Source organism: Bos grunniens, chromosome 8, assembly GCF_055505025.1.
Source record: "Bos grunniens cultivar Pamir isolate PY7600 chromosome 8, Bosgru_T2T1.0, whole genome shotgun sequence".
NCBI lineage: Eukaryota > Metazoa > Chordata > Mammalia > Artiodactyla > Bovidae > Bos > Bos grunniens.
In genome coordinates, this window is record NC_141172.1 from 63,657,953 (window position 1) to 63,683,736 (window position 25,784).

General features: G+C 38.3%; 1 protein-coding gene across 2 annotated transcripts in view; it reads right to left on the minus strand.

Annotated features, from left to right (window-relative positions):
• ERP44 (endoplasmic reticulum protein 44) overlaps nucleotides 1-25,784 on the minus strand; it is a 96,931-nt gene that overhangs the window by 49,094 nt on the left and 22,053 nt on the right. For both annotated transcript variants that reach the window (XM_086416098.1, XM_086416097.1), the window contains exons 2-3: nucleotides 3,510-3,582; nucleotides 1,626-1,665 (exon numbers count right to left, since the gene is read on the minus strand). In XM_086416098.1, coding sequence (XP_086272224.1) covers nucleotides 1,626-1,665; nucleotides 3,510-3,582 — 113 coding nt within the window. The remainder of the gene's footprint in view (nucleotides 1-1,625; nucleotides 1,666-3,509; nucleotides 3,583-25,784) is intronic.

The following is a 25,784-nucleotide window of genomic DNA, read 5'->3' on the forward strand; positions in this document are numbered from 1 at the left end:
TCCTAATTTACTTCGGAAACTGCTATCTTCTGTTGTACATTTTATAAATGGTATTTTCTCTGTATATCTTCAACATTCTACTAAAGTTCTTTAAATACAGATACTATATATTGTTGATCCAGTAAATATTTACTATGTACTTATCTGCCAACTGTCATGCAAAGTGCTTGGTGATTCATGTTGAAAAAAAGATAGATATGGTAACTTTTCACAAAGTTAATGATATAGGAGGGAGGCACCAACTAAACCGTGGCATACAAGTGTTATGACTGGCTAAGTATGCAGGGTTATGAGCAGATATAGAAAGGGTTCCTAACTGTACTTGAGAGTAGGGGTAGGGGCATGATGTAGGAAGGTGGCCTGGAGAAAGTGGCATCTAATCTAAGACTTGAAGGATGGTTCAGACTTAATGAAGTAAACAAGTGGGTAAGAGAAGAGAGATCCATTCAGACAGAGAAATACCATGATTAAAGGTCAGTGATGAAAGAGAGTATTACAGAAGCATAACAGAACAGAATATGGGAATGGAGAGGCAAGAGATACAGCAGCACAGGTAGGAAGGAACAGGGCCACCAGGGGCCTTCCAGGCCAAGCTAAGGGACTCACATAAAAGTAATGGAAAATATTTAAGGTTTTTAAGATGAGGTGTAAACTAATCTAATTTGCACTTTAGGAAAGACTACTCTGGCTTACTTTGCAGCAAAAGAATGGAGACGTATAAGACCAGAAGCAGAAGAAATAAACTAAGACTGTTAACAGATACCTAGGTAAAATGTAGGACTATGTGTGGCTTGAAGTAGGGGCAGAGGCACCTGCTAGGTGGTAAGCCGAAGAGGGTCATATAAGGTACAGACTGTCTGGGAATAAGGATGATGTGAGTTGTTTCAAACTTCTCTCCAGCTGAAGTGCCCCTCTTCCTATCCCCATGCCACATTCTTCAACATCTACAATATACTGTGCCCTTGTGCTCAATGCTGGGAACACTAAGAAAAACTTTATCTCTGCCCTCAAAACTGGTTTGCTGGAACACAGAGACTGAAGACAAAACAATGTAGTAGAATGTGGGACATAGGGAACTACGTGAACAGACAAGACAGAGTCCGATTCAGACAGGGAAAGGAGTCAAGGCTTCCTAGAAGTAGCAGTGGATGGTATGCGTTACAAAATATCAACATTATTTTTCCTTCTAAATCTGCCATACCCACATCCTCACCTCCAAACACTGCCTTACTTCCTCAGTAAGGAAAAATAGAGAACTGCAATATGTACATGTGTGTGTGCATGTGTGAGTGAGAGACTGAGAGACAAAGAGAGACAGACAGACTAAGACAGAAATCTGAATTATTCTGTAGCCTGCTTTTATTTTAAAATGTGGGATGACGGAATCAGTATATTTTCTCTCTTAAAACAAATGCTCACCAAATTAAGTTGCTTCATCTGTAAATAAATGAACCTGAATTATTAATTTTGTTTATGGAGTATTGTCTTACAGAAGAAAGAGGCTTCCCTACTTACTCCTTTCTAGCAAAGAAAAATCACCTCTAGAAAGTTAAAAGCAAAAAAACAAAATAACCCCAAAACCCTTAATGATGTACCCCTCCCCGCCAAAATAAGATATTACTTACCAATCAGCATAAAAATTTACTAAAGCAACATCAGCATTGTCTGAAATTGAAAAACAAAACCAAATAATCTAAGTTACTTATGTCTACATAATTATGACATAATTCAAGATAATGGTTTTTATCATAGCCTTTTCTATTTTAAAGGCTCAAGAAAAATACACAGTAACTATTAAGTTATCTCTCACTCAGAAACCTGTACATAGCATCAAAAATGGCTTACATAATTTGTGGGAGCCCCTACTCCTTTTCTCTACATCCACCATCTTAATACCTCCACTGAATGAATATAAAATAAACAGAGAATCAAGCTCAGATCAGGCAAGTAAGCTACTAAATAGCCTACTCTCATAAAAAGTGAAGTGGAGTGATCTGGATTTTATTAATCCATTTTTTGACCTTCCACATTCATGAATAACTGAGAATTAGCTCTGCAAATATTGCATTGGCCAAAAAGTTCATTTGGTTTTTCCTTAAGATGTTACCGAAAAACCCAAACTTTTTGGCCAACCAATAAACTCCTATTGCAGAGAACAGACTTGTATAAGTAAGCTATTTCTAAAACTCAGATGCCACCTAGTAGCAACAAGTAATCTACAAATAACAGTGTTGCGTAAGATGTACCTTTTCTGGTTCCTACCTGTTTAACATTTATTCTCTGTTGCAAAATATAACTCAGTATTATTTGCATATCCAGATGTGAAGACAGGAGAAAGGTATCTGTTCCTTTTGCCTAAATCTAACAAAAACTCAGTACTCAGTAAACTGCATGCACGCGCACGCGCGCACACACACACACACACAAATCATACCCACAAAGATATTCTAGAATGTGAAAGATGAAAGGAGTGAAGATGATTTGCGAGTTTCAATTCTCTTTTTCCTTTTTTACTTAATAACTTTGAGGCATTTTCTGTCCATGTACTATTCACTGACACAGTGTGGTTCTCGATCTGTGGTTCCTGGAACCAGAAGCACCAGCATCACACTGCAACTTGCAGAAATGCAAATTCTTAGGTTGGGTCTAGCGATTTCTATCAGGAACTGGGGGCAGGCCTATCAATACTGGTATTATAAGTCCTCCATGTGACACTGATATAGGCTAAAGTTTATCTCAAGAAATCCCACAATGTGGGAATAGACTTTCTAGCATTTAAAACCAGTTCCAAGGAAACAAGACAACATATGATGGTCAATGAATAATGCTTTTATCTCTCATTATTTTTAGTTTTGCTCAAATCAGTGGGTGAAATGAAATATTAAAAAAAAAAAAGACATCATTTATCCACAGTACATTTTCTTAAATCTCCTAAGTTGTGATTTTCCGATTAACCACATTTTCACCTTCCCTCTACTTCTTTTAAAAACAAGAAGAAATGTCTTCCCCCAAATTATTTGAATCTACAATCACACTGTCAACAAACAAGCAAAAATACTTACTAAACTTAATTGGATCAATGACAAAGAGATCAGAGTACATGATATAGTTAAAAGCTAAAAAATACACATATACAAAAAAATTGTAGACTGTGTCCTAAGGTCATTAACATAATACTGCATAGTGGAAACTGCTGGTCTTTAAGCCACAAAATACTCTAAGAGTGGTATTTATGACAAGGCAAAGAAACAAAACAAGACTAAAAGTTTACCTGTAACACAGGAAAGCAGATTTACACATTTTAAGGAATTTTACCAAAACTAAAATGAAAAGTGCTTAGTTAAATACATATGCACACAGACACACATACACACACACAGACACTATGGAATTAATCAGAATGCTGGCTCCTCAACTGTTTTAGGTAACTGAGATTTTATTTTGTTTTTGTATATAAACTAATTCTTAATAGAAAAGAAAGTATACTTTAAAAATACGAAGGTACTTACTTAAAATGTCATCTATATTCTCTGTATCAAGACTTATTATTTCAGCTGTTACAGGAGTAAAAACCGAAGTTACCTGGAAATTTAAAAAATGCAAAAATTAATAAATGTTTCTACAAAAGGCAAATGATGCTAAAAGTCTAAAAAGAAAATTCACAAACTAAGTTAGTTCCACTAGTTACAAAATTACCAGTTGGTTTTAATCTTTATTATCTACTCTAACTCTTCATGGGATCACTGAAATAGCAGTACAACTTCTCAAGCCTGGAAACGGGGTTCAACAGATTTCCTATACTTCTTTCTAAATACATAAAAGAAACTGTTTCTAAACAATTTTCAAAATTAAAAATGTACTCTTTTAAATTAATATTCTCAACAACTTTATCTCTGCTGCCACTAGAAAAAAAATTGCCAGATTATTAACAGTCTTGAAATAATATAAAACCGAGGCTAAGTTTGCTGATTCTAACCCACCATGCTTCTAAGACAGAACAAAATACTGAAAAGAATTCAAGAAAGACTTTTCAAAATGTTAACCAAAAGCCCTTCTTGCCTGGTCTTCGAATGCAGGTGGTTTAACAATGTGAAGGTGAGAGGCTATAAAGAAGAGAGTAAGAGTAGGTAAAATAAGTGTATCCACTTTAACATGTCTAAGACACTAAATTCAAAGAAAATTTCAGATTGCCATCTACAAAACGAAGAAAAGGCATGATTTTAAACTAAACTAACAACTGCTTACTTAGGTTTTAAGAAGTTGTATTATTTAAAAAGTAATGTCATCTCACACGCTAGTAAAGTAACGCTCAAAATTCTTCAAGCCAGGCTTTAGCAATACGTGAACCATGAACTACCAGATGTTCAAGCTGGTTTTAGAAAAGGCAGAGGAACCAGAGATCAAATTGCCAACATCCTCTGGATCATCGAAAAAGCAAGAGAGTTCCAGAAAAACATCTATTTCTGCTTTACTGACTATGCCAAAGCTTTTGACTGTGTGGCTCACAAGAAACTGTGGGAAATTCTGAAAGAGATGGGAATACCAGACCATCTGACCTGCCTCTTGAGAAACCTGTATGCAGGTCAAGAAGCAACAGTTAGAACTGGACCTGGAACAACAGACTGGTTCCAAATAGGAAAAGGAGTATGTCAAGGCTGTATATTGTCACCCTACTTATTTAACTTATATGCAGAGTACATCATGAGAAACGCTGGGCTGGAGGAAGCACAAGCTGGGATCAAGACTGCCGGGAGAAATATCAATAAACTCAGATATGCAGATGACACCACCCTTATGGCAGAAAGCAAAGAAGAACTAAAGAGCCTCTTGATGAAAGTGAAAGAGGAGAGTGAAAAAGTTGGCTTAAAGCTCAACATTCAGAAAACGAAGATCATGGCATGTGGTTCCATCACTTCATGGCAAATAGATGGGGAAACAGTGGAAACAGTGTCAGACTTTATTTTTCTGGGCTCCAAAATCACTTCAGATGGTGACTGCAGCCATGAAATGAAAAGACGCTTACTCCTTGGAAGCAAAGTTATGACCAACCTAGATAGCATATTCAAAAGCAGAGACATTACTTTGCCAACAAAGGTCAGTCTAGTCAAGGCTATGGTTTTTCCAGTAGTCATATATGGATGTGAGAGTTGGACTGTGAAGAAAGCTGAGCCGAAGAATTGATGCTTTGGAACTGTGGTGTTGGAGAAGACTCTTGAGAGTCCCTTGGACTGCAAGGAGATCCAACCAGTCCATTCTAAAGGAGATCAGTCCTGGGTGTTTTTTGGAAGGACTGATGCTAAAGCTGAAACTCCAGTACTTTGGCCACCTCATGCGAAGAGCTGACTCATTGGAAAAGACTCTGATGCTGGGAGGGATTGGGGGCAGGAGGAGAAGGGGACGACAGAGGATGACATGGCTGGATGGCATCACCGACTCGATGGACATGAGTCTGAGTGAACTCCGGGAGTTGGTGATGGACAGGGAGGCCTGGCGTGCTGCAATTCATGGGGTCGCAGAGTCGGATATGACTGAGCCACTGAACTGAACTGAATGTTTAGTCTATTTTATTTTTAGGTTCCATCTTTAATACACTATGTGTTTTTATCTTTGTTTCTGCACTCAAAGTTTACTTCTAATGGAGAAACAAGCATTAAGTAACAAAGACAAAATCAAACAAATCATGTATGGCATCAAATTCAATAAGCAATTTGATAATATACAATGAGTGAAAGACAGATGTTTCAGCATCATATTTGGTGAGATTGGTGAACAAGTCCATGAAAAATAAACTCAACCAAGGAATGAATACATACAAAAATCAGCATAGAGGATAAAGGGAGAAATTGAGTATTTGATTTCAAAAAGAGACACACATCTGCTTTGGCAGCAAGCTGTAAGAAAAAGTTTGAAACATTACCTATGGCCCAAAAGTACAAACAGGACTGTGCATGTTGATGTGCATTAGTCCTTCCAATGAATATTCAGGACTGATTTCCTTTAGGATTGACTAGTTTGATCTCCTTGCAGTCTGAGGGACTCTCAGGAGTCTTCTCCAGCACCACAATTTGAAAGCATCAATTCTTCGGCACTCTGCCTTCTTTATGGTCCAACTCTCACAACCATACATAACTACTGGAAAAACCCTAGTTTTGACTACATGGAACTTTGTTGGCAAAGTGTTGTCTCTGTTTTTTAATATACTGTCTAGGTTTGTCATAGTCTTCTTTCCAAGGAGGAAGTGTGTCTTAATTTCATGGCTGCAGTCACCATCTGCAATGACTTTGGAGCCCCCTCAAAATAAAATCCGTCACTGCTTTCATTTTTTCCCCCATCTATTTGCCATGAAGTGATGGGACCAGATGCGACACTCTTAGTTTTCTGAATGTTGAGTTTTAAGCCAGCTTTTTCACTCTCTTCTTTCACTCTCATCAAGAGGCCCTTTAGTGCCCCTTCACTTTCTGCCTTTAGAGTGCTATCATCTGTATATCTGAGATTGCTGATATTCCTCCCGACAGTCTTAAGTCCAGCTTAAGCTTCATCCAGCCTAGCATTTTGCATGATGTACTCTGCATGTAAGTTAAATAAGCAGGGTTGACAATATATAGCCTTGACATACTCTTTTCCTAATTTTGAACCGGTCTGTTGTCCCATGTCTGGTTCTAACTGTTGCTTCTTGACCTGCATACAGGTTTCTCAGGAGGCAGGGAAGGTTGTCTGGTATTTCCATTTCTTTCAGAATTTTCCACAGTTTATTGTGATCCACACAAAGACTTTAGTATAGTTTTTAGTATATGTTTTATGTTTATATGTTTTATATTTATATGTTTAGTATATGTTTTAGTATAGACTTTAGTATATGTTTTTCTGGAACTTCCTTGCTTTCTCCATGATCCAATGAATTGTTGGCGATTTGATTTCTGGTTCCTCTGCCTCCTCGAAATCTGCTTGTACATCTGGAAGTTCTTGGTTGCTGAAGCCTAGCTTGAAGGATCTTGAGCATAACCTTGCTAGCACATGTGAAATGAGCGAACTCGTGTGATAGTTTGAACATTCTTCGGCATTGGAATGTAAACTGACCTTTTCCAGTCCTGTGGCCACTGCTGAGTTTTCCAAATTTGCTGGCATACTGAGGGTAACACTTAAACAGCATCATCTTTTAGGATTTGAAACAGCTCAGCTGGAATTCCATCACCTCCACTAGCTTTGTTCGTAGTAATGCTTCCTAAGGCCCACTTGACTTCATACTCCAGGATGTCTGGCTCGAGGTGAGTGAGCACACCATCGTGGTTATCTGGTTATCATGAAGACCTTTTCTGCATAGTTCTTCTGTGTATTCTTACCACTTTTTCTTAATCTCTTGTGCTTCTGTTAGGTCCTTAACATTTCTTTACCATGCCCATTCTTGCATGAACTATTACCTTGATATCTCTAATTTTTTTGAAGAGATCTCTAGTCTTTCCCTGTTTCAGATTCTTTTTCCATATAAGCCATTACAGAGTATTGAGTAGAGTTCCCTGTGCTACGCATTAGGTATTTATTTGTTATCTTTTTTTTTTTCCCCCAATTCTTTTTTGGTTTTTTTGGCCATGTAGTGTGGCATGTGGGATTCTTAGTTTCCTGATCAGAGATCAAACCCATGTCCCCTGCAGTGGAAGTGGAGCATCCTGACCACCGTACCACAAGAAATTCCCTTAGTTATCTATTTTACATCTAGTAGTGTATATATATGTCAATCCCAGTCTCCCAATTATCTTCCCCTGCCCTCCTGGTAACCATAAGTTTGTTTTCTACATCTGTGACTCTATTTCTGTTTTGTATAAGCAATGTCATATGATCTTCATCTTTCTCTGTCTGACTTATTTTACTTCGTGTGACAATCTCTAGGTCCATCCATGTTGGGGCAATTGGCACTGCTTCATTCTTTTCATGGCTGAGTAATATTCCATTGTATACATGCACCACATCTTCATCCATTCCTCTGTCAATGGATATTTAAATTGCTTCCATTTGATATCTGGACAGTTTTTGGTTCAATCCTGTTTATGTGTGGAAATCCATTCACTGAACCACTGCTCTTTATCAAATGACAACTAACATTAGACCCTGGATCAAGGTACCAAAGACATTCTTCTGCTTGCTCATTTCACGGATGCTTTTGGTACTCACAACAGTTACAATTTAAAATTTTATAATTCACCAACAGTCAGTTTCTAAGTAATATAAAGACACATACTGATGTAGCTAAATAAGCCCATAATTATTTGAAATACTTCTATAAATTCATTCTTTTCTTAGAAAAAGCCTGAGAATACTACTAGTCTTATTTTCAAGTTACCATACCAGTAGTTAATAGCTGACATTATTTCTGTTCAGTTCAGTTCAGTCGCTCAGTCATGTCTGACTCTGCAACCCCATGAATCGCAGCACGCCAGGCCTCCCAACCAATAAATTATACTCTCCTAAAGGCAAGCCAGATAATTTAAAATCCCTGAATATTTTACTTATATACTAATCTCACTATTTTCAATACCTTGAAAATCAACTGGAAAGCTCAGATTTCCCTCACTAGTCATTACTTACTACCCATACCACAATTAACAAATCTTTCCCCACATCAGTGTATGACTAGCTCTAGACAACTGTATAAACTTTTTGAAGATAAACTGAGGCACATTAAAATGTTTAAGGATGTATGAGCAGAAATAAATTTGAATCACACAGCATCCAATCTAGCAGAGAGAAGAGCTTCAAGGAGTTGTACAAAATGAAAGACTCTTATAGGCAGAGTGGAGAAGGAACAAAGACATTATACTAGGCAAAGGAAAAAAAAGTTGGTTGGTTATTGCAAATTTACTTTCCTTTAGAGGATGGTAGTGGGTCTATCTGGCAGATCACCTAACAATTGCTAATCAGATGACTCCTGATTGACTGGTTTAGAGTTCATTTCTGGAAGAGCCTCAACTGTAATTAAGTGAAGCCATGGTTGGTGATGTGGAGCTTAGCAAAATAACTCCACTTGGGGTCTGTGGTCTTGTTTCTAACAACAGTATTGATACAGCAAGATTTTAGAATGGATTGTATGTTGAAAAAAATGCAAGAGATCACATAAAAATATCATAGAGCAACAAAGCTGGTCATTTTCAAAGTCAAGTCAAGTCATTAAATAACTCAGTAGTCACTGACAGTGTCTGCTAGGTGCTGAGGGCACAAAAGCATAAGGCATAATTTTTGAAGACTTAGTCACCGCCCATCAAAATACATGTTTACAGAGAAGCATATGCTTCAAAAATGGGCTTCCTTGGCTTACACAGCTGAAGATCATGATCATATCTGTGTGACTCACTTTTTTCTCCAGTTCTTACCGCCACCACTAGTTTGAGAGCTCTTGAGATAGAGCGTGCATATTATGCCTTATGCTTTTGTGCCCTCAGCACCTAGCAGACACTGTCAGTGACTACTGAGTTATTTAATGACTTGACTTTGATAATGACCAGCTTTGTTGCTCTATGATATTTTTATGTGATCTCTTGCATTTTTTTCAACATACAATCCATTCTAAAATCTTGCTGTATCAATACTGTTGTTAGAAACAAGACCACAGACCCCAAGTAGAGTTATTTTGCTAAGCTCCACATCACCAACCATGGCTTCACTTAATTACAGTTGAGGCTCTTCCAGAAATGAACTCTAAACCAGTCAATCAGGAGTCATCTGATTAGCAATTGTTAGGTGATCTGCCAGAATAGCCAGGACATGGAAGCAACCTAGATGTCCATCAGCAGATGAATGGATAAGAAAGCTGTGATACATATACACAATGGAGTATTACTCAGCCATTAAAAAGAATACACTTGAATCAGTTCTAATGAGGTGGATGAAACTGGAGCCTATTATACAGAGTGAAGTAAGCCAGAAGGAAAAACATAAATACAGTATACTAACGCATATATATGGAATTTAGAAAGATGGTAACAATAACCCGGTGTACGAGACAGCAAAAGAGACACTGATGTATAGAACAGTCTTATGGACTCTGTGGGAGAGGGAGAGGGTGGGAAGATTTGGGAGAATGGCATTGAAACATGTAAAATATCATGTAAGAAACGAGTTGCCAGTCCAGGTTCGATGCACGATACTGGATGCTTGGGGCTAGTGCACTGGGACGACCCAGAGGGATGGTATGGGGAGGGAGGAGGGAGGAGGGTTCAGGATGGGGAACACATGTATACCTGTGGCGGATTCATTTTGATATTTGGCAAAACTAATACAATTATGTAAAATTAAAAAAAAAATAAACTTAATTGCTTTTTACAAGCTAGAGAGTGACAAAAATTAGGCACAATCAATTTGGCTGTATTAAGCAGATAACTATTACATAAGAAGCATAGTGCCAATGAGCATGCAACTGCTAAGACAGATTCTGCTAACAGCTGTGTTTAAGGGGGCCCAAAGCAAGAACACTGTCTCTGACCCAGTAATCTCTCCTCACTGTAGGGTGTAAGGGAGGCAATTTATCATTAACATTTCTATTAATACACAGTATGAAGGGAAAGACAGGTTGTTTATTTGAATTGTTAGCAAGCCCCACTAGTCTGACAAATTGTTTCTTTTCATGTCAGCCATGGGCAGAAACAAGATTCTCCTGGGGAAACATCTTTATGTGTCAACTGCTATAGTGCTTAAGTAAAATACAGACAAGTAGCTCTAAATCAGGAAAGAAGGACAAAAATAATTTTTTTTAATTTACACTTTAAGTTAACTTTTAATTTTTTCTTGAAGAAACAACAAAAGCCTACATAGAAATCTTCAATAGATCTTAATAGTCCTGGAGAATTTAGCCTCTAATGATGAAATATTACAACATATGTAAATATACAGACACAAATTTCTGAAATATTTTACAAATTGGTCATTCTCTCCAGTTCATTAGCTCATTTTCTTGCGAAGAAAATTAAAAAGCATTGCCAATCATCTTATGTTGGTTGTAAGCTCAAGCTTAAGCAAGTTAAAGGATATATTGTATAACACAGGAAATATAGCCAGTATTTTGCAGTAACTGTAAATGGAAAGTAGCCTCTCAAACTGTATAACATTTTTTTAAAATTAATAAATAGGAGATTCTTCTTCAGCAAGTAAAGAATATTTTCTTCATTAGATGGTTTTTAAATACTGAGACATCTTTGGGAACTGAAACGCTTGCCTTTCCTTTAATGTCTCTGTACCCTTTATGGCCACCCAACTGGCTGGTGAAACCAGTGCACTAGCTGTATTTCCACAGCAATTTTTAAGCCACTCAGTAGCCAGTTACTTTTCTCTTTTCCACTACTGCATAATCAATCCTTCAAAGATTAATTCCTTCTTCCATATTGCTTTGTCTGGTTTTCCTGGCAGAAAATGCCTTTCCCCACTGCCTCGAAAAGCCCAACCTGCTCTGCAAGCATAGAAAAAGGACAAATGTAGGTTACGGAAATGGGAGTTACTGCAAAATTAAAATTCTCTCTAGATTAGATATAAATTTTAAAAAAGATACAATGAAAAGTTAGTTACATGATTTTAAAAAAAGTATTTTGGAAATAAATCTTGGGAAGATTTATTATTTACCTTCTCTCAACGTGAGGTCAAACTTACTGTTACAGTGTTAACATGTAAAAATGCTATAATACTAATACATATAAAATGCTCTGGCACTCACTGCTAAGCCCTAATGCAATTCCTCTTTCGAAAAAAACATTAACTGAACAAGATGTCAACCAAACAGGATCTTCTTTAGAAGTACAACTAACATCAATAATAACACATGTTGGAAGTGAACTATTAAAATTCTCAGCATAATTTTTAAAATAAATAAACACATTTTCCTAGTACATTAAAACCATTTGAGTGGTTACTATTTGAAAAGAGCCTTAAATGACACTCCCTGAATCAGTATCTCCCTTCAATCCAACCTACCCACAGAGTCCAGACTAAATCTTTTTGAATTCTGCTTTGCATGTATCGATTCCTCTGCCCCTAAAAAAAAAAAAAAAATCTCCAATGGTTTTTCACTGTCTACAGCATAAAAGCCTAACTCCTTAGCTTGCATTTAGGATCATTCACAAAGTACCTACACTAGCATTCCTAACACAGAAGGCAATGGCACCCCACTCCAGTACTCTTGCTTGGAAAATCCCATGGACGGAGGAGCCTGTTAGGCTGCAATCCATGGGGTCGCTAAGAGTCGGACACGACTGAGCGACTTCACTTTCACTTTTCACTTTCATGCATTGGAAAAGGAAATGGCAGCCCACTCCAGTGTTCTTGCCTGGAGAATCCCAGGGACGGGGGAGCCTGGTGGGCTGCCGTCTATTGGGTCGCACAGAGTCGGACACCACTGAAGTGACTTAGCATAGCATTCCTAAATCACATCATACTGCTTCCCATTCATATTCTATACTCCAAGTAACATGAAGCATAGTTAACACTGACCATACATTCTAGTTGGTCAGATACTCTATGTTGCTTGAGACAAATCCAGTATATGCTTTTTGCCCTGGAATATTATTAATAGCACCACTCTCTTTCAGAAGGGTCCCAGTTTGGACAATAAATTATATATTATACATGGTCAGCCCATTTGTAGTAGACTCTTGGTAACTGGGAGCAACTGTAACTATCTCTTTACAAATCCTAAATTATTAATAAGCATTAATAATGTCCTCCCATATAACATGCGGTAAAATGAGAGTAGAATGAGAGATGAATAGGGAAAAATAAAGATGGACCAAGATATGAATGCTAAGCTAAACCAATCACTAGCCTTAGGCACTGACTTGAAACATTGGGTTCTTAGGAAGGGGATAAAATTGGTAAAATCAGTAACTTAGAAAAATTATTATATGACTGCTCAAGGATCATTCACAAATGGTCCAAATCCTCTAAGCTACAAATCCAAGAATGCAAGGGGTCTTCAGTGTTTGCAGTTCCTAAAATGTGACATCTTAGTCTCTTGCTTCCATACTTTGCACATGTAGCTTCCTCTGCTTGAAACAGCTAGGAAAGCATTTAGTTTTCAAGACCCAGTTCAAATGCTATCTTCTCTATGAAGGCTTTCCTGATGATCCCAGACAAGAATAATTAATTTCTCTCTCCTCTGAAGCTCCAGAACACTTTCTTAGGTTGTTAACATATTAATTTTTCACACAGATTATTTGTTCTACCTTACCTCCTATAGGAGATGTTCAGTACCTTGAAAGTAGAGATTGTACCTTATTCCACTTTGTACCCCACACAACACCTACTACGGTACCTACCAGTACATAATGATTACTCATATATGTACTAAGTGAATGAATGGGCAGATCGTGATAATAAACTGAGAATTTGGAGGTAGGGTGTTAGAAGTGAGAACCAAGGAAAAGGGGTTCACAAATGGGAATAGTCAATAAACATTTTTAACATGTTGGAGAAAAATAAGGTTATCAAATAAGTCTATTTTAAAATTTGTTTTTAATAATGTAATGATGAAAAGCACAACACTAGGTGATGATACACACACTCAGATTTAGAAGGATACTCAGAAGTGATCTTTCTACTTACTACAGAAACCCCTTGCTATTGCTGTCTTTGAGCTGTCACAAATCCCTAGTAATACCTTCTTCCAGTTCCCTCAGCTATTCCCTGGCATGACTTCCAGACACTTCAGCACAGAGAATGTTCACACTTACAAATAGCTATGCTACAATAGTGGATAAAAACCCAATATGTCTTGTATTGTTCCATTTTAAGGCTGTTAATTCAGTCATGAAAATAAATGATTTGGGACTTTCAGGACCAGAAGCTAATACAGTTTAATACCAGGCAGAAGAGGTTATTAAATATTTCTTTTGGCAAGATTTATAGTAACAAAAGCATTTCCTCGGCCTTACTGTGTTTTATTAGAATATCTTAGTAAATGAGTTTAGAAAACAGAAAGTATTTCCAGTGATTGAGTTTGTCTTATAGCCCAATGACTTCAAACTTTGCATTCAAACAGTGGTCCCTGAACCAGCAAAGTGGCATCATGGAAGAGCTGGGGAGAAATGCAGGCCCCACCCCACCTACTGAAGCATAATCTCCAGTTTTATAAGATCTCCTAGTGACTCTGTTCATATTAAAGATGAAGTACCATGGCCTTAGACAACAAGTTTTGACTCTGCAAACAAGCAAGTAAATTCATTTTAAATCATGTACAACATTTTTTGGCCCTCAAATGTGAATACAGTAAGCTCATTCATGAGAATTTTGTATTGACATGCAAATTACCGATTTTAGAGAAATGGGAAACTAAAATCTCATTAGAAATCTACATTGATGTTAATTTTTAGAAGTATGTCCTGCTTGAATAGATATTTCTACACAAAAAATAGAAGCTTCAGTAGAGGATATATCTTCTCTATGGCATTACTGTTCTCAACTGCCATTACATGTGCGAGGAATTCTGCAGTAACAGCTTATTGTATTTTTGCTGAATCTTTCATTTACCCGCCTTCCTACTGGGAGATTCTCAAAGCCCTTCACAAACTACGTGTCTCCTACGCGTGCTAAGTTGCTTTAGTCGTATCCAACTCTGTGTGACCCCATGGACTGTAGCCTGCCAGGTTCCTCTGTCCATGGGATTCTCAAGGCAAGAATACTGGAATGGGCTGCCATTTCCTCCTCCAGGGGATCTTCCCAAATCAGGGATCAACCCACGTCTCTCAAGTCTCCTGCTATGGCAGGCAGGTTCTTTACTACTGGCACCACCTAGGACACCTGTGTGTCTCCTATAGCAAGAAACAAGTAATGTACCAGGCACAAGGTTCCTTCTATTTATGATCCAGATTTTGACAAATCAGCCTCCCACCGGAAGTGCCAATGCCATGGGACCAGAGCGCTTCTCCTCCCTGGGGCCAGTGCTCTCTCTCTCAGTTTTGCATTAAGCTGGCAGGCAGCAGAAACACAGAGGTCTGCAGTTAGCTGCCAGGAGCTAAGAGATATGAAAGGTCCCCAGAGAAAATAAGCTGAGGCTGATAGGCACTGTAAGAGCCTTGAAGGTGAGTATCAATCAAGGCACATCTCACTGTTAGTATTCCCAGAAGCATTATAATGAACCACAAGTTCAAAGAGAGGGGAAAAGCAGGACTAAGTATAGAATAGCACTGGGAAGCTACTATAACCCTTAGCTCGCGCAGATACAACCTTCCTATAACATCAGTGCAACCCATTTTGGACAAGTCAGAACCAATTCGCTTTTATAAAGAAACATTAAAAGAGTCACAACCTTCTTCATTAAATAACTCAAAATATGGTGGGTGCAGACATGTTTCAGAAAACAAATTCTATGCAAAAACAAAGAATTCAAATATAAATAATACAATCCCTTAAATCAAATTCTGTCAGTAAAAACAACCATAGAAAATAAAAAGAAAAAATGCTGTAATTCATACTTTTTCTTACATATTAGTTATTTGATCATGTAAGAATTTCCATTAAAAATTGATGTCATCTGTGTTTTGTTCTTCACTGTATCCTAAAAATGGATAAATCAATTTACCTGGAAGACAATGCACTTCTCTGACATTCAGAGAATACTCTTATTACAAAACACTCTTCAGGACTGAGAATGAGCTTATCATTGTGTGGAAAGGATTTTTTGATAAAACACCACCTCTCTAAAACCCAGATTTCCAGAAATGGAAGTACTAACAGAGCATAGGAACTGGAAGAAAATTCAAGATGAGAATTGTTTTCCTTTTCTGTACACCCTCTGGGACCAGGGGGAAATGTGTGAGAGACCATTCCATTCATCACCATCTCCCAATTAGTATCTAGCACTGGCTCTGGCAAGATAACAGTCCAGAACAAATATTCATACATATATGCCCAGAGAAAATTATGACTGCCCTCCTTGTGCTAAACTGTAATTCTTCCCCAGGATGCCCGTAAGAGAGTCTACAAACATGTGCTCCAAATATTCTTCAGTCTTTTGTTAGGTCATTCATTCAATCCACAAATGTTTCACTGAGTCATTTATTACATGCTAGGCGCTGTCAGCAAAAACAAGACTGGGAGCTGACTGTGGCTCAGATCATGAAGTCCTTATTGCCAAATTCAGACTGAAATTGAAGAAAGTGGGGAAAACCACTAGACCATTCAGGTATGACCTAAATCAAATCCCTTATGATTATACAGTGGAAGTGACAAATAGATTTAAGGGACTAGATCAGATAGATACAGTGCCGGATGAACTATGGACTGAGGTTCGTGACATTGTACAGGAGACAGGGATCAAGACCATCCCCATGGAAAAGAAATGCAAAAAAGCAAAATGGCCAGACGTCTGAGCAGGCCTTACAAATAGCTGTGAAAAGAAGAGAAGCAAAAAGCAAAGGAGAAAAGGAAAGATATAAGCATCTGAATGCAGAGTTCCAAAGAATAGCAAGGAGAGATAAGAAAGCCTTCTTCAGTGATCAATGCAAAGAAATAGAGGAAAACATCAAAATGGGAAAGACTAGAGATCTCTTCAAGAAAATCAGAGATACCAAGGGAACATTTCATGCAAAGATGGTCTCAATAAAGGACAGAAATGGTATGGACCTAACAGAAGCAGAAGATATTAAGCAGAGGTGCCAAGAATACACAGAAGAACTGTACAAAAAAGATCTTCACGACCCAGATAATCACAATTGTGTGATCACTCACCTAGAGCCAGACATCTTGGAATGTGAAGTCAAGTGGGCCTTAGAAAGCATCACTACGAACAAAGCTAGTGGAGGTGATGGAATTCCAGTTGAGCTATTTCACATCCTGAAAGATGATGCTGTGAAAGTGTTGCACTCAATATGCCAGCAAATTTGGAAGACTCAGCAGTGGCCACAGGACTGGAAAAGGTCAGTTTTCATTCTGATCCCAAAGAAAGGCAATGCCAAAGAATGCTCAAACTACCGCACAATTTCACTCATCTCACATACTAGTAAAGTAATGCTCAAAATTCTCCAAGCCAGGCTTCAGCAATACGTGAACTGTGAACTTCCAGATGTTCAAGCTGGTTTTAGAAAAGGCAAAGGAACCAGAGATCAAATTGCCAACAACCGCTGGATCATGGAAAAAGCAAGAGAGTTCCAGAAAAACATATATTTCCGCTTTATTGACTATGCCAAAGCCTATGACTGTGTGACTCACAATAAACTGTGGAAAATTCTGAAAGAGATGGGAATACCAGACCACCTGACCTGCCTCTTGAGAAACCTATATGCAGGTCAGGAAGCAACAGTTAGAACTGGACCTGGAACAACAGACTGGTTCCAAATAGGAAAAGGAGTACGTCAAGGCTATATATTGTCACCCTGCTTATTTAACTTCTATGCAGAGTACATCATGAGAAACGCTGGGCTGGAAGAAGCACAAGCTGGAATCAAGATTGCCGGGAGAAATATCAATAACCTACAGATGACACCACCCTTATGGCAGAAAATGAAGAAGAACTAAAGAGCCTCTTGATGAAAGTGAAAGAGGAGAGTGAAAAAGTTGGCTTAAAGCTCAACATTCAGAAAACAAAGATCATGGCATCCGGCCTCATCACTTCATGGGAAACAGATGGGGCAACAGTGGAAACAGTGGCTGACTTTATTTTTCTGGGCTCCAAAATCACTGCAGATGGTGACTGCAGCCATGAAATTAAAAGATGCTTACTCCTTGGAAGGAAAGTTATGACCAACCTAGACAACATATTGAAAAGCAGAGACATTACTTTGCCAACAAAGGTCCATCTAGTCAAGGCTATGGTTTTTCCAGTGGTCATGTATGGATGTGAGAGTTGGACTGTGAAGAAAGCTGAGCGCAGAAGAATTGATGCTTTTGAACTGTGGTGTTGGAGAAGACTCTTGAGAGTCCCTTGGACTGCAAGGAGATCCAACCAGTCCATCTTAAAGGAGATCAGTCCTGGGTGTTCATTGGAAGGACTGATGCTGAAGCTGAAACTCCAGTACTTTGGCCACCTCATGCGAAGAGTTGACTCACTGGAAAAGTCCCTGATGCTGGGAGGGATTGGGGGCAGGAGGAGAAGGGGACAACAGAGAATGAGATGGCTGGATGGACTCGATGGACATGAGTTTGGGTGAACTCTGGGAGTTGCTGATGGACAGGTAGGCCTGGCATGCTGCGATTCATGGGGTCGCAAAGAGTCAGACACAACTGAGCGACTGAACTGAGGCGCTGTCCAAGGCACTTGGGAAAGAGATGTGAATAACACTATATTGATATTTATATTATAACTGGCAAGATCAAACTTAATAATTTGACTTTCATATTTAAAAAAAGAAAGAGAACATTTCCTCTCAAGTATTTTAATAGTCACCATAATTCCTGCAAAAAAGAAAGTGTTAGTCGTTAAGTCACATCTGGCTCGGAGAAGGCAATGGCACCCCACTCTAGTACTCTTGCCTGGAAAATCCATGGACAGAGGAGCCCGGTAGGCTGCAGTCCATGGGGTTGCTAACAGTCGGACACAACTGAGTGACTTCACTTTCACTTTTCTCTTTCATGCATTGGAGAAGGAAATGGCAACCCACTCCAGTATTCTTGCCTGGAGAATCCCAGGGATGGCGGAGCTTGGTGGGCTGCCATCTATGGGGTCACACAGAGTCGGACACGACTGAAGTGACTTAGCATTAGCATTAGCACATCTGGCTCTTTGCCACCCCATGGACTGTAGTCCACCAGACTTCTCTGTCCATGGAATCCTCCAAGTAAGAATACTGGAGTGGGTAGCAATTCCCTTCTCCAGGGGATCTTCTTAACCCAGGGATCAAACCCACGTCTCTTGCATTGCAGGTAGATTCTTTACTGTCTTAGCCATCAAGGAAGCCTAGATAACTGCTGGGTATGGAGTAATGAGTATTATACAGTAAGTCATAGTCCCTTTTTGCCTAGGATATCCAGAAGCTTTGAATTAATCTTAATGTGAAACAACCACATCAGCACTGTTACTGAACAATCTTAACATCTCTACAAGTGGGACAACCACATGTTGCTTTTTTCTACCTGTTTTCTTGTGATATAATTGATACATAGCACTGTATAAGTGTAAGCGGTAAGCATAATCACTGAATGTATACACTCATGAAATGATTACCACAGTAAGTTTAATAAACATCCATGATCTCATGTAGAAACAAAATTAAAAAAATATGTATTTCTCCTGTGATGCAAACTCTTAGGATTCCCCCTCACAATAACTCTCATATATAGCATACAGCAGCATTAACTATATACTAATGTTTCTTAAAAGAATGCAATAGGAAATAAAAAGCACCACTTATGAAGTAATCTTAATCCCCTAAAACTAAACCTGATTTCAATCTAATCAAGCCCAAGAATTAGTGTATAGGAAACAATTGTTGTTTAGTCACTCAATCATGTCCAACTCTTTGTGACCCCACGGACTATAGCCCACCAGGCTCCTGTCTCCAAGGGATTTCCCAGGCAAGAATACTGGAGCGGGTTGCCATTTCCTTATATTCCCGACCCAGGGATTGAACCTGCATCAGCAGGCAGATTCTTGACCACTGAGTTGCCTGGGAAGCCCACATAGGAAATAACAAATACATGTAATATGATACCATGAGGATGCAAGCAGTTATGTTAAAAAAAAAAAGGACATTTTAGAGGAAAATGATAGCTTATCTTCATTTGGGCTCCTGCCAAAAGTAGACCCCTGAGACAAGCAGTTTATTTGGGAGAAAAAGTTAAGAACCCACAGGTAAGTGGGGAATTAGGATGGGAAAGACAGTCAGTACACAATATAATATAGTGAACTAAACACTAATGTTTTCACTTACATAATTTAAAGTTTTAAACTCTCTTATTTACTAGGTTCTTCTGGGAGCCCATGCATTCCTACAATGCAGAATATGAATATGAAGGAAATATCTCCTACATATGTCAAAAAATGATTGTATTTCACTATTAAACATGTGAACTTGACTTCTTTTTGACAAGTTAACAGCCTTCAATGAAAAACTGTTCTTCAGTGAAAGTTTTGGTTTCCTATTTTCTACATTCACTTAGTTTTAGAATGAACTCAGGCTTTCTAGCTTCTTTTTCTTCAGTACTATGTTTTAAGGTAAAAATATTTTTATTACCAAATCCAAACATGATTCCATTATTATACTGGCCTAACATATTAATCCACTAACTTAAAAAATCTGTTATCTTCATAACATCCTGTTACTTCTAACCAAACCAATTCTAAATGTCAAACACATCCTTGAAAGGCCATATACTAGCTAAGATATCTAACCTAATTAAATAATCATTAGAAGAAGACTCTTTAATACTGCCTCCTAGGCTCCTAAATTAACTTTTGTAAAGCAAATGGGTTTGTCTTTCTCTTATCTGGTCTAAAAGCCCCCCAGCTGCTGCTGCTGAGTCGCTTCAGTAGTGTCTGACTCTCAGCAACCCCATGGACTGCAGCCTACCAGGCTCCTCCGTCCATGGGATTTTCCAGGCAGAGATGGCCTCAAAGCTCTCATATATATTAAGGGTTATTATCTTATAACCTCCATCACCACCATGTCGTTTTTGTTTACTAAAATATTACTCAGGAAATGACTGTGGTTTGCTAAAAGGAAATCTGAATTTCAGAATCTATCTCCTTTGTACATTTTTGTCTCCTTTTTCTTAACTGCCATGAGATAGAGGTAAAGAAAGAAGGATAAAAGAATTGGCATAATTAGGAATTACTAACATCAGAAGTGAATGAGGGCACATCACTACAGATCTCATGGACATTAAAAGGATAATCAGGGAATACTAAGAACAACCCTCATCTCACTCATTGCACTCATCTCACATGCTAGTGAAGTAATGCTCAAAATTCTCCAAGCCAAGCTTCAGCAATATGTGAACCGCGAACTTCCTGATATTCAAGCTGGTTTTAGAAAAGGCAGAGGAACCAGAGATCAAATTGCCAACATCTGCTGGATCATGGAAAAAGCAAGAGAGTTCCAGAAAAACATCTATTTCTGCTTTATTGACTATGCCAAAGCCTTTGACTGTGTGGATCACAAGAAACTGTGGGAAATTCTGAAAGAGATGGGAATACCAGACCACCTGACCTGCCTCCTGAGAAATTTGTATGCAGGTCAGGAAGCAACAGTTAGAACTGGACCTGGAACAACAGACTGGTTCCAAATAGGAAAAGGAGTACGTCAAGGCTATATATTGTCACCCTGCTTATTTAACTTCTATGCAGAGTACACCATGAGAAACGCTGGGCTGGAAGAAGCACAAGCTGGAATCAAGATTGCCGGGAGAAATAGCAATAACCTCAGATATGCAGATGACACCACCCTTATGGCAGAAAGTGAAGAGGAACTCAAAAGCCTCTTGATGAAAGTGAAAGAGGAGAGTGAAAAAGTTGGCTTAAAGCTCAACATTCAGAAAATGAAGATCATAGCATCCGGTCCCATCACTTCATGGGAAATAGATGGGGAAACAGTGGAAACAGTATCAGACTTTATTTTTTGGGGCTCCAAAATCACTGCAGATGGTGACTGTAGCCATGAAATTAAAAGACGCTTACTCCTTGGAAGGAAAGTTATGACCGACCTAGATAGCATATTGAAAAGCAGAGATATTACTTTGCCAACAAATGTCCGTCTAGTCAAAGCTCTGGTTTTTCCTGTGGTCATGTATGGATGTGAGAGTTGGACTGTGAAGAAGGCTGAGCACTGAAGAATTGATGCTTTTGAACTGTGGTGTTGGAGAAGACTCTTGAGAGTCCCTTGGACTGCAAGGAGATCCAACCAGTCCATTCTGAAGGAGATCAGTCCTGGGATTTCTTTGGAAGGAATGATGCTAAAGCTGAAACTCCAGGTCTTTGGCCACCTCATGCGAAGAGTTGACTCATTGGAAAAGACTCTGATGCTGGGAGGGACTGGGGGCAGGAGAAGGGGACGACAGAGAATGAGATGGCTGGATGGCATCACTGACTCGATGGACGTGAGTCTGAGTGAACTCCAGGAGTTGGTGATGGACAGGGAGGCCTGTCGTGTTGCGATTCCTGGGGTCGCAAAGAGTCGGACACAACTGAGCGACTGAACTGAACTGAAGAAGAACCCTATGTTCACCTAGATGAAACAGACCAATTCCTTAAATGACACAATCTACCAAAAAACACACAAAGAAACAGACTATCTAAACAGATTGATACCTATTAAGGAAACTGAATCAATAACTAATACCCTCTCAAAACAGAAAGCACCAGGCTCAGATGGGTTCACTGGTGAATTTTACCAAACATTTAATAAAGGGAAAAAAACTACACTTATTCTCTACAATCTCTTTCAGAAGACAGGAGCAGAGGAAATATTTCCTAACACGTTCTATGAGGCTAGCATTACCTTCATACCAAAGCAGACAAGCCATTACAAGGAAATACAAACCAATATCTTTCATGAACACAGATGCAAAACTCCTCCAAAAGATATCAGTGAACTGAGTCTAACAGTAAATAGAAAGAATTATACACAATGACCAAGTGGGTTTTATTCCAGATATGCAAGACCAGTTCAACACTTGAAAATCATTTAATGTTATCCATCACAACAATAGGCTATAGAAGAAAAGTCATAAGATTATATAAATACATGCAGAAAATGCATTTGACAAAATCTAACACCCACTCATGTAAATTAGGAACAGAGCGGAAGTTCTACAACTTGTTAATGAACATATGAAAAGTGTACAGCAAACATCATACTTAACGGTGAAAAACTTGAGCATTACCACTAAGATCAGTTATAAGGCAAGGATGTCTCCTCACACCATTGTTTTTTAAGATTACACTGGACATCTAGCTAATACAATAAGACAAGAAAGGGAAATAAAACATATGCAGATTGGGAAGGAAAAAATAAAACTGTCTTTTTTACAGACAACTTGATAATCCATGCAGAAATTCAAAACAAATGACAAAAAGTCGCTAGAACTAATAAACAATTACAGCAGTGTTACAGAATATAATGTTAATACACAAAAGTCAATTGCTTTCCTAAATCAGCAATCAACAGGTTAAACATGAAATTCAAAATACATCATCACATTGGCACCATCCAAAATAAAAATACTTAGTACAAATCTAACAAAATGTATACAAGATCTATATGAGGAAAACTACAAAATTTTGATGTATGAAATCAAAGAAGAACCAAGTACATATTCATGTACCAGAAAACTCAAAAACTGTCTAGAGGTCAATTCCTGCCAACCTGATCTATTCAGTTAATGCAAACCCAGTCAAATTCTCAGCAAGTTGTTATCTGGATATTAAGGAACTAACTCTAAAGTTTATGTGGAAAGGCAAACGATACAGACTAGCCAACACAACACTGAGGACAAGAACAAAACTGGAGGACTGACACCACCAACTTCAAGACTAACTATAAAGTCACAATAATCAAGACAGGGTGGTACTGGCACAAGATCAGTGGAAATACAGAAACAGATCAATGGAAAAGAATAGACAGGCCAGAGATAGACCAAGAAAAACAGAATCAACTAACTGATCCTTGATGAAAGAATGAAGGCAATACAAAGAGCAAAGACAGTCTTTTCCAGTAATGGTGCTGTAACAAACTGCACGTGCAAAACATGAATGTAGACACAGACCATACACCTTTCACAGAACTAACTCAAAATAGATCACTGACCTAAACGGAAAACACAAAACTACACCCGTGGCGGATTCATGCTGATGTATGGCAAAGCCAATACAATATTGTAATTAGCCTCCAATTAAAATAAATAAATTTATATTAAAAAATAAAATAAAATTCCTAGAAGATAACATAGGAGAAAATCAAGATGGTCTTAAGTTGATGACTTTTTAGATACAGCACCAAAGGCATGATCCATGAAAGAATGAATTGACAAATTATATATAACTCAAAATTTTCTGCTCTAAAAAAATTTTACTTTTCTTAAGTAAAATTTTACTTTTGCCAATGAAGTGTAGCTTTTATACCGTTTTGTTCATTTATTTCCTTAGTACCTAGTATGTGCTTGACACATGGTAGAGACTCCACAATGTTTGCTTAATGAGCAAAGAGATTAACCAAGTAACTTTAAAATTCTTCCGTGTTTAGACATTCTACAATTCTTTGAGACCCAAAAGAAGCCCATCTACTTAAAGCTGGAAGAGGACATGAATGACATTTACTTGCCTGTTAAAACAGAGGCATTTTCTGAAACTTTTGCTTAGGGACTAGAACTCAAATTATGACAGTGAAAGGATCACTTTTAAGTAGGAAAAAGAAACATAATTCATCAGACAGCGATAATTCTAGAGACCTCCCACTCACAAAAAGACTTGAGAAGAATATCTGACCTGCCTTAGGACAAGAAGCAAGTAAAAAAGTGACAAGTCAATTTACAATCAAATGAAGACGATGAATTTTAAAAATACTGTACTTACCACTGGATTCTATTTTAAAAGACAGAGAAAAGTAAGTTTCAATCAGCTGAAGTTCACATTCTCTAGCCTTGTGGGGAGGAGTTTAATTTTTCTATTTACCATAAATAAAATTAACATAGCAATTCCAATGAACATTTTGTTTTTAGTTTTTAGATAAAGAGTAGGCTAGATAGTCTTCTAAATGGAAGTCTCTCAGTAGTTGAACAAATAATCAAATGTGAAGGTCACAAAACTGTATTTTGTAATTTTGAATTTTGTTTTCAACATCATGAGATGTAAATAGAGCAATGAAAAACAGGTCCAAAACCTACAAAGATTACTCAGCTATAAATTATTAGCATTACTGTTTAACATCTTATTACCTTTATCAGTTCCTAAATTCCCATCAGTCTCCCTGGCCTCTTCTTTATTAGGTCAAAACTTATTTAGAATTACAAAGTTGAAGGGGACACTAATTTATTTGATCGAATAATACCTTCCCCTCCTGGGTCATGCAGAACTCTGCATAACAGCATCCTTGGCAGAATGGCCATTTAGCCTCCAACTGAACACTAGATTATGATAGAGAACTCACAGGATGAACCAATACACTTTACAGTGGAAAGTTTTACCCTACCAGGCTGAACATCTGCTCACCTTTTCCTTCCACACATTTATAAGACAAGTCTATTATGTACAGTTCACCAGGAACATATCCACCTGCTCTCCCACAAGCTCACTGAAGTTCTTTGATTATAGTCTATGGGGATGGAAGCACTGAACCAGTAGGGCCTGCAGGGAATTCGATTAAAGGCACATTTCTGTCCTTCAAGAGATTCATGATCATGCATGAAAAGTTAGCACAGAAGACATACGATACCAACTACTGCAAGGCTTACAGAAAAATTTAGAAGAAGGCAGAGAGCACAGGATGGGTAAAATGAGCAGAGTAGTTTCCACAGATGAAGTAAGTGAAGAGAAAGCCTGGCTATGGAAGTTCACATAGTGCAATATGATGAGAGGAGATGAACCTGGAAGCTAGAACGTCAAGGGGAAAAAAAAACACCAAGGTGTTGGGAGAGTAAGTATGTGCTGTGCTGTGTTGTGTGATAAGCTGTAGTGTCCGACCTCTTTGCGACCCTATGGACTGAAGCCTCCCAGGCTCCTCTGTCCTTGGGATTCTCCAGGCAATACTGGAGTGAGTTGCCATGCCTTCCTCCAGGAGATCTTCCCAACTCAGGGATCGCACCTGCTTCTCTTAAGCCTTCTGCACTGGCAGGGGAATGCCTTACCACCAGTGCCAACTGGGAAGCCCAGAGTATAACACTCTTGA